The sequence below is a fragment of the Nelumbo lutea genome, chromosome 3 (assembly GCF_056320005.1).
Source record: "Nelumbo lutea isolate HS-2025 chromosome 3, American lotus-T2T, whole genome shotgun sequence".
Taxonomy (NCBI): Eukaryota; Viridiplantae; Streptophyta; class Magnoliopsida; order Proteales; family Nelumbonaceae; genus Nelumbo; species Nelumbo lutea.
The window spans coordinates 113,909,159-113,919,362 of NC_142686.1; the positions used below are offsets into that span (position 1 = coordinate 113,909,159).

The following is a 10,204-nucleotide window of genomic DNA, read 5'->3' on the forward strand; positions in this document are numbered from 1 at the left end:
TTTATAATACATCTGGTAGATTTGTATAATAACTAGGAGAGTTGAACTTGTAAAACACTAAAACAACTAAAACAACTGGGAACTGGACTTCTAGATATCTTTGAAATCTTCCTCAGGTTGCCTTTGATATCCACCGTTCGATAGCCACCATCCTCCAATGCTTATCCAATGCATGAAACTGACACCATTATCCTATGGTTGTTGGATCACGTAAGGTCTCTAGACGTGAGAGGCGTGAGCTATCGTCGGTTGGTGAGCTGGTGCACTCGACCGGGCCAACTATACAAGCACCCAGACGATCGAGTCGGCTTCGGACTTGAAGCCTCACAAAAAGAACTAGGCATAGAGCCTTAGAAGAGAGAGAAGTGAATAAAGAAATTGTGTGTGTGTATTCTATTAACTCAGAACAAGATTATTTATAATACATATGGTAGACTTATAGAATAACTAGGAGATTAAACTTGTAAAACACTAAAACAAATGGGATCTGGACTTCTAGACATCTTCGAAATCTTCCTCAGGTTGCCTTTGATATCCACCGTCCGATAACCACCATCCTCCAATGCTTATCCAATGCATGAAGCTGTCACCACTATCCTATGGTTGTTGGATCACGTAAGGTCTCTAGACATGAGAGGCGTGAGCTGTTGTCAGTTGGTGAGCTGGTCCTCCATCATTCTCCCCCACTTGGAAAGAACTCGACCCCGAGTCATGATCGGAATAAGTAAGTGTCGCTTCCGGTAAATAACGATGAAGATTAGGAACATTAAATGTTTTGGAAATACCCATGTGATTTGGCAAGTCCACTACGTAAGCATTGTCATTGATCTTCTTAAGGATCTTGTATGGGCTGTATTTCCAAGGCTGTAACTTGCTATGTTTCCCAACCTGTACTTCCCCCTGTACTGACTGGATCTGTCTGACTATCTGCTCTGTCGTAAGTACAAAGGCCTGGTACCCTGGGTAGCTTCACCACATCATACCCAGGTGTAGACATGTAATTGGAGTGCATGACCATGTCACCCTCCAAGATAACAAGGACCTGAGACATACGGGGCCTTGAATGGGGATCCCGTCGGATGCACAAGGATGCAGCATGCAGCATGCACAAGACCTGTTATGAATAGCGGTTTCCCAAGCGTGGGCGCACCAACCTATCAATTGCATATTCTTCCAGTAAAGGTCGTGCCCATTCAGTAAGGCACTGCTGGCCCTTAGGCCGGTTGATATCAATTGCTTTCCGTCCTGTGACAAGCTCTTTCAATACTACTCCAAAGGAATATACATCAGCTTTTTCTGTAATTTGACCACTTTGAGCATATTCTGGAGCCAAATACCCGAATGTTCCAATTACTCTTGTTTCCACACCCATGTCTCCATCAGGCTGCCATCTAGCCAGGCCAAAGTCTCCAACCAGTGGCTCAAAATCATGGGTGATTAGGATATTGTTTGGCCGCATATCACGATGGACAATACAACCTACTCTACACTCTCAATGAAGGTATCACAATCCTCTTGCGGCTCCCACAGCAATTTTTTGTCGTGCAGACCATTCTAATGGATCTCGATTACGTCCATAAAGATGAGAATCCAAAGATCCATTGCAGATGTATTCATAGACCAGCAACCTTCTTCTGTCCTCAACACAGAACCCAATTAACATCACAACATTACGATGTTGTGCACAGCTAAGAACCTCTACTTCTGAGCAAAATTCAAGATCCCCCTGAGAACTAGCAAGTTTGTGTTGTTTGACTGCTACTGCCTGGCCATCTGGTAGAACCCCCCTGTGAACCGATCCAAACCCACCTTCAGCCAAGAAATTTGCTTGTGAAAATCCACCTGTAGCAAGTTCCAGCTCAGCATAGCTGAACCACCTCGAAGGTTTTCCAAATACTGGTGCTTTGTGCTGACATATTGAACACAATGGAGGTGGACCTGGAGGTGCGCTTGTGGGTAATGAAATGGCCTCTCTAACATTTCCACTGAAGTCCAACTCATGCCTATAAGTCAGCATTCCAATTCCAGCTTCTCGATCAAGTTTAGAGAATTTCTCCAATAAGGCTTTGGTTGTAGAAGACTGAGCTTTATCATTCAATCGTTCTGAATTTTCCTCGCTATGTTTTGAGGACTGGCGCCCAGAAGTAAGAAGTACATCCATCCATGGATGGAAGCCTAAACTTGTTGAAGGAGAGCTTGGGTTTTCATTGCCTGTGTCAGAATTAGAGTCTTCTGGATTTCGGTGCTCCTTTGTAATTAAGGATTCTTCTTTTTTCAAATCACCATTTATTCCAGATATGAAAAATGGAGAAGTTCCTGGGTCTGAGCTTGACACAGAAGATGTTCCGGCTTCAGTTGCAGTAAATGGTGTCCCTAGCTCTGGACAACTAGTTGGAGTCACAACTGGGCCTCGGGTGGAACTCAAAGGGTCACTGTTGTTTTTTGGATGCCTCTTCTAACCCAGGGGGTAGCGTGGATGGCGCTTCAGTTTCTTTCTTAGGTGAGCCAACCAAATTCAATCGAAGAACTTTTGGCTGGGATCGTTTCATGACCACAATGTTGCATTGCCGCTCTTCCATGCAGCGTTTCTCCTCATGTTTCAGCTGTTTGTCCAGTACAACCCAGTTTGCTTGAACTCTCTTTGCTTCAGCAGCCACTGCTCCACAAAGCGATCCAGAAACGATCTTTATCTTTACGTTGATGTTGTTTGGATCATAAACATCGTGGAGCTGAAGCATCATTTGGGAGCAGGTATCAGTAATATCAGACTTCTGCTGTGAACTTGTCCCTGAGTGAGATTTCCGGTGACCATTGGCACAATCTCCGGAAAATCTTGGAGAACTCCATAGTCTTCAACAGTGATCGTCTCCTCCGGCTTGGTGCAATGCGTTATCCCTATTCCTTGGAATATCCTACCACCACAACATCAGTAGTTGTCTGGGCCAACTATTGCTCAATGTTATGAGTGGTTGTTCGTTGATGTTCGATTGCTCTCCAAACATAATGTAACCCCTAATCTTTATCATGGGATTGGTTGCAACTGCTACTTGGTTGGCCATTTGACTGGGCGAATTCTCACTCGGATACCAGGTGACGCAGCGTGACACACTCACCCAGACGATGAGTAGGCTTCCGACTTGAAGCCTCGCAAAAATAAATAGGCGTAGAGCCTTAGAAGTGAGAAAGAAATTCTGTGTGTATTCGTCAGGATTATTTATAATACATATGGTAGATTTGTAGAATAAATCTACCATAAGCTGTCACCATCCTCTTATCCAATGCATGAAGCTGTCACCATTATCCTATGTTCTTGGATCACGTAAGGTCTCTAGACGTGAGAGGCGTGAGCTGTGGAGCCGCGCAAGTCACATAAGCTGGAAGTCTCGTCAATCGATCAATAAACAAATTAAAAAACCAGAGATTAACTAAACAAATGGTTTAATTTGCAACAGCTGCATTAATTAAAGAAGAACTGAAGATGGTCCGCATATTGATGAAACTCTTGATCGATGATGAGATGAAAGACTGAAGAGATAAAGTCATCACCTTCAATGAGTCAAAAGATCAGAAAAAAAAGAAAAAATAAAAAACGAGGTGAAAAGATGGGCTGGAGAGTAGCGTCGGTTGCCGTTGTAGGTGCCGATGCCGGAGAAGGAGAAGATGACAAATGCCGCCGGTTTCTCTGATATTTGGAAAACGAAAACATTAGAAAAAAACAAAAAATAAAAAACAAGGTGAAAAGATGGGTTAGGGAGTACCGCCGGTTGCCGTTGTAAATGCCGGTGCCGGAGAAGAAGAAGATGCTCCGGCGAGGGAGAAACAGTCAGGCATTCGAGAGGGAGGAGAGGGAGAAGAGGGAGAAGAGGGTTTTGAAATACCTAACCTAGAGCTGTTGAATTAAGGGTTTGAAGTAGTAAATGGGACTTTTGGGGGTAACCGAAGGGGCTGACGAACGTTATGTTAGCCTCGCACGCGCTACTTACGTATCTCGTGTGAAGGGACAGGTGGCGGCTCGTGAGCGTGTGAGGCATTTGTGGGATAAAACTGGGTGGGCGAAGATTTGAACTCCTCACTCGAGTGAGAGACATTTGTCACTCCTGAGCATCAGGTGGACAGTCCATGCAAAGAAAAAACACCCCGTCGAAAAGCGTAGAGAGTTCGAGAAATTGGTGGTGAGATACGCTCAAATCTCTGGCACGTGAAGGCGCTAATCTTCTCGCACGAATTGATTACATTTAGGCGCTAAGAGAAAGCATACATTTTATATTAATATATAGATAGATATAGATAGCATTTGAACGGGATCACAGCTTCGTCTCTTGAAATGGATTGTAAGAGGTGATATCCACAGCTACTTATTTGTTGGGAAAAAAAAATCTGAAATTAAAATTATTTAAACCAACGTTTTAAAAAACGATCAGCAAATGGAATCGTTTTGACCATCCGTTTTTGGATCAACGGTTTGATGGTTGGGTTCAAATGGATGACCTGTTATAACAAATAAATAAATAAAAAAAAAATAAATTTAAAATTAAAAAACAGTTACAAATCGTTGAATGGAGTGACGGATCAACGGTTCAACTGCCCAAATCAGTATTTATTGACTTTTTTAACATTTTTGACTAAAAACAGATTTTAGATAAAATGGAACCAATTGCCTGAATAGTTTCCAGGTTGAACGGTCCAATGGTCTGGGTCAACGGCGATTCAAAAAATTTAAACGTTATGATTCTTCCTTCTTCATGCATCTGCAAATTCTTTAACAACCTGGTAGCAAGCTGCTGCTATATATACATGCATTGTTTCAATTCTGCTTTTCTAATTTGAGCTATCTTCTGAAGTGATTCACAGATATCTGCCAGAAGTCTGCTCTTTTGCAGATTGGTTTTTCACAGCTCATACTGGTTCGATTTCCACTAAATTAAACGATAAATTCCATTCTTTCCCTTTTTATATATTTACAATGATCACAGATGTCTCCCTCTATTTTTGAAACTTGGGTTTGAAAAATAGCAGTCTATTAATTGCACAATCGAAGAGTTTTATCAAATTAATAGACAAGATGGAAGAATGCATGATAATTAATATAAATCTCAAATCAGGGATTTAGAATCAAACATATATCTTCTTGACTTGAGCTACATTCATCTATTTTAGTATGACAAACTTGTACAAAAATAACTGAGAACACATTACATCTCTGATCACCCCCAATAGACCAAGAAAGAGAGTTCCAAAATCAAAAGACAAAACCCACATTAGATATGCCACCACTGTCTTCTGTCCAAGGAAGATTCAGGGTGAGCTTACCATCATTCGACCACTCAATACCGACTTCATCACCATTCGAGTAGCTCTTCTTTGGTGGTTCACTCGAGTAAGCCAAGAAACTTCTTCCACCCTTGACCTTAATTTTTGCACTGATCTCTGCTCCGTATTCGTAGTACTCCAGCTCCTGTATGGTCCCCCCACTGTTGAACATGTTGGTAAATCCAATTGGTGCGAACTTAGCAGTTGAACCGAGCCTCTTGACTGGTACAAAGCTGAAAATCTCGAAGGAAGATGGTTGGATGGTGATTTGGATGGATTCCGATTCAGGGGTCACCAACAGAAGTTGCTCTGCCTGGTTGAGGTAGACGGCGTATTCATTGGCTTCGGACATTTCAGCCGTTTCTGTCGTTTGGTCCCATTCCACATCCCTCACATGCACAGAAGCAGATATCGGCTTGTAACACTGAGAGTAGCCCTTGATCCTTTGCTCCTTCGGATCCCAACCAGCTCCTTGACAGTTAAATGCTCCAATCACTCCTCCGAACTGCAAAAACATACATACATTAATTGGGGTAATGACCGATGAGAATGAGATAGATGGTAAAGTTTTTCAAATATTCACAAATGGAAACTTGTTCTCTGTTAACTTTTTAGGAAGAAAAAGGAATATGATTTCCTTTTATCAGTGGGATGAGAATACCTTGTTTAAATTCCAAATCTTAAGAGTGGTGTTGCTGTCAAATAGAGGGTTCTTGAAGAGACAGTCTCTAGTGGGGAGGGCGAAATGGTGGCACTTGGGAATGGTTCCATCTGGGTAGACGAGCTTCCTTATGAGATCAAAGTCATGGCCACCAACAGAGTCACTTACATACACAGGCCCCCCACAGATGGCCCTAGAACCAGCATGGAACTTGGCACATTGATGGTCTGATTGAAACATGTCCCAATCTGGTTGTATGATCTGACCCATCCACATGCTGTTGTAAGCACAATGGATCATATGAACACCTTGGAGCCAGTACACGCCCATGGGATCCCCACTGGGATCTTGGAACCAGAAGTCATCCCCTGTAGCAAAACAGAACAGAACAAAATCAATCTCATCCAGGTAGGTAGCTATAGCTTTCTGATTTCTTCTCCCAAAGTCCAAACCAACTAGACAGAAACAAGTACTCACCTACTCTTCCCAGTGATATCTGCCATGTGCCCAGAAAGAAAAAGTCGTTGCATTGCTGCATGCTTGAGATGAGTCCTGTGCCTTTGAAGTTCTTCACGAGAGACCTGGTCAGCCCTTGGTAATAAGCTTTTGCAAGCTCAACCCTGCCACCATATTCCTCGCATACGTATTCAAGTGTCTGTAGTTAATGTCACCAAACTTGTTAAAGCACTGTTGTGTTGATTAGCAGGAAATTGGTATCAAACAGGGGACTCAGACTACTTACATGTATGACATCCACCTTAACTCCTGCTATTCCAACCCTGGAGAGATAGGAATGCATCGAGTCATAGAAATCAGTTGCTTGGTCAGGGTGAACGAGCCCAATCCCACCTTCAACGATCTTCACCACTGCGAGATCAGTCATTGTCCCATCGAGTCCAGGGGAGACTTTAACAGGGATCACCTTTGAATAGAGATGGGTAGCTCCAGGCCTAACACCACCCCAGGCACCACAGAGAGCCTGCCACACATAAACATCATCCAACCCTTTGAATTTGGTTCTCAGGTCCTGAGTAAAGGCCTTGAAACCATATTCACTGGCTTTACAAGAACAGCTTCCACAGCCTCCTCCTGTTGGATTTGGACCACTAGCACTATTTTCATCACCGATCATCTCAGTTAACTCTTGCTTCAGCACCTCGATCTTTGAATTAATCTCCGACAGATCACCAACTCCGGCTTGGATCTCTTTGTCACGGGCTTTCTCCGCTTGCTCCAGCTCAATTGCCTTTGCTATGAGCATCTTTGGTCTCTTTGGATCGAACGATGGGGCATTGGGTCCCAACAGGGTCCCAGCCTTGTATCTTCTGAACTTCTCACACTCCTCAAACCGGTAAAGCCTGGCAGTCATCTGGGTGCCGCCCAGGACAAGATTCTTGGCATCCTCGTGAGGATTCTCACCATCTAAGTTGATACTCTGCCAGCCATCATCAATGATCAAGAACCTTGGGGTGATGCCTCCCTCAACGAAGTCCTTCACTCCATGCCAAACACCGACGGGATCCACAGTCAGGTAGAAGGCATCCCAGGTACACCAGCCAAACTTGTCTACCAGAGCTGGGACTGTCTTCTCTTTCAACAGCCTAAATGAATTGAGATGGACCCTAGCAGCACTGTAGGCCTCCTTCATCAAATTGTAAGGGTTGTCGGATATGTGAACATAAGCGATTGCATTGAAAGAGGAGGTGCTCACTTGAGTAGACCCGCTCTCGGCGCAGATCGTGACATGGCCGTCGTCGCCCGGATGAAGAGCGGACCTGAACTTTCCTTCAATTAATGGAAGGATCAGAGCGTAGGATCTCAACTCCGGGACATCCAAGAGAACCCACTGGGTTTCCATTTGTATATCGGACCCACTGCTTCCCACCCACATGGTAGACCACCAGGTCTTGAATCTGAAGATGCTCACGAAATTCCTATCAGTGAAGCTACCCAAGGAGTTGATCAATCTATCGAATGGGGCTTCTTTACTGAACCCAATGAACGCACCTCTGTGCGAGGTAGAGAGGACTCGTTCGAACAGGGAAGGTGGAGCAGCAGAGGAGTGACAGATGGATGAAAAGCTACTCAAGGAGACGTTATTTGGAACTTCGGAGAGCAATACGACTCCATTGACAATGAGCTTCCCACCCGACAACTGAAAATACCTCTTCACGTCTTCAGCTTGGATGTCAATGGGAACCGGGTGGGTAGATTGATTTGGGGGCGCCATGGGAGGAGGAACAGAGAGATGATGACCACTCACAACCCAGGTCCTGAATTTCTAATTATACTTTTTTACCACTGTTCAGAAATGGGGTGGGCAAAAGAGAGGCCAAGGACGACCCAATTCAAAAATATCAAGAAGATGTATTGGAACAAGAAGATTAAGAGAAAACAGAGTTGGAGTGAAGAATATTAAAAGCTGATGTATCAAAAACAAACAAAAGAGGTGAAGAATATGGAAAAGGAAAACTGGTGTGAACTAGAAGCGAATACATGCCTTGTTACAAGTGATGAAGGGTGATTTGGCCCGACGTAGTAAAAAGGGGACAAGTGTATACAACCTGATTAAGAGATGACAGCTCAGCCTGACATGCCTAGTTTGCAACAGTTGAGTTCAGACACTTGACCACCTCGGCATGGTTCGGGACAAGGTCACCTCGAAACAAGGTCACCCCAGGACAAAGCCATCTCGGCCCCAAGGCACTTTGGCATTCAGTTCAGTTCGGAACTAAAAAGTATCAGCTTGGGGAAATTGACCCAGACCACTACGTGACGACCTTGAAAATCTCTCCAATAGACCTCGAACCTCGTGGGATCACACCGCATAGCGGCAAACCTTATCTCCTCCCCACCCGGTTTGAGAGGAATTGATAAGCTTTATCAGTTGATAACGTTATCTCCCAATTAAAGCGGAAACGGATCCAATCGTGACGAAGATCACGAAACCGATTCGCAAGACTCGCGAGGACTCAACTATATAAAGGCTCCAACCCCGAGGGCACAAGGTATGCGTGATTTTTCTGCTCTCTAGCTTTCTACATTCTCAAATCTATTCAGCTCGCATCAAATTATTAACTTAAGCATCGGAGCGACCTTGCCGGGCTAGTCACCCCGGGTTCTCTGATTTTGTTTTACAGATTTACTCAACTCGCCGTCCAATTGAAAACCAGATTATCCTTCAACAGGGAATAGTTAGATCGCGCAACATCAAGAAAGAGGGATGGAGACATAATATTTATAGGAGTGAATGGACAGGATGGATGTTGAAGCTGAAGCAAAACAGAGTGAAAGAATCCATCTAGATAAGGATTTGGGGATGACAACCGACTAGTTGGGACATAATAACAACCGACTAGTTGGGGTCATGGACAATGACTATAATGTATTCATGCATACATACAATGCATGCATGCATGAAGCATGAAAGCATGTTTGTTTCTCTTACAACTCCTTTGTAAGAGTGGTTGAATGGAAAGCGAAAGAGAGTAAGTGAGAGAATAAGGGAATTCCAGAAAAATGAGAAGGAACAATGAAGAAATGAGAGATGGGCACAGGCGTTTTACTTTACCAGACAAATGGAAAGGGAGTAGTCGACGAACTCGAACTGTAGCAGAAATAGATCGCGGGATGGGTTGGAACGAATCTTGTAGATTCTGGCGACATCCAAGTGCTGAGAGAATCCTTCGTTTTAATTCTTAAATTTAGTTTTTTTTTCTTGTTTTTTTCTTCTTCCTTTCTCCTCCTGGCTCCTGCTTTTGTTTTATTCATTCTGTAGCTTTAGTCAGGTCGGTGATCGGTGGTTCGGGTTCCCCGGTGGGATTGAATCAGAATTCAGAACTTATTCTTATCATCCCGCAAGGTAGCAACCAAAATGTGCCCATAGTCCATAGATGGCAGATATTTGAACTAATTTGCTTAACAGAACAAAAGGAAGAACGTTGCCATGGACGATTTCTTTTCTTTTTCTTCTGTTTTGAAATATTTGAACTAATCAAAAACCATCTCAGGGCACACACGTGAAATAGTGTTGGGCCCAGGACATGGGAACTACCTCGTCCCAGATAATGTTACAGCTTGCAGATAGAAAAATAAACGCATGATTGTATCTACAACATGATTTGCTAGCCCACGAGTTAAATAATTACAAGATCGAGATATATGTATAAAATCGATGATGTATTTTGCATCACAAATAGACTTTTCGGGTATCATACATTTTTCCATTATAAA

The 10,204-nt window shown here is 43.5% G+C and overlaps 1 protein-coding gene and 1 pseudogene across 1 annotated transcript; both read right to left on the minus strand.

The window, feature by feature from the left end:
* Positions 1–874: 874 nt before the first annotated feature.
* Positions 875–3,831, minus strand: LOC148867759 (inactive protein kinase SELMODRAFT_444075 pseudogene; annotated as a pseudogene).
* Positions 3,832–5,063: 1,232 nt separating this feature from the next.
* STS (stachyose synthase) lies at positions 5,064–9,929 on the minus strand. The gene is made up of 4 exons (XM_088979645.1): positions 6,714–9,929; positions 6,449–6,626; positions 5,972–6,339; positions 5,064–5,815 (listed from the first exon to the last, which is right to left on the minus strand). The coding sequence occupies exons 1-4, from the start codon at positions 8,199–8,201 to the stop codon at positions 5,240–5,242; spliced, it is 2,610 nt and encodes an 869-aa protein (XP_088835771.1). The 5' UTR covers positions 8,202–9,929; the 3' UTR covers positions 5,064–5,239.
* Positions 9,930–10,204: the final 275 nt, after the last annotated feature.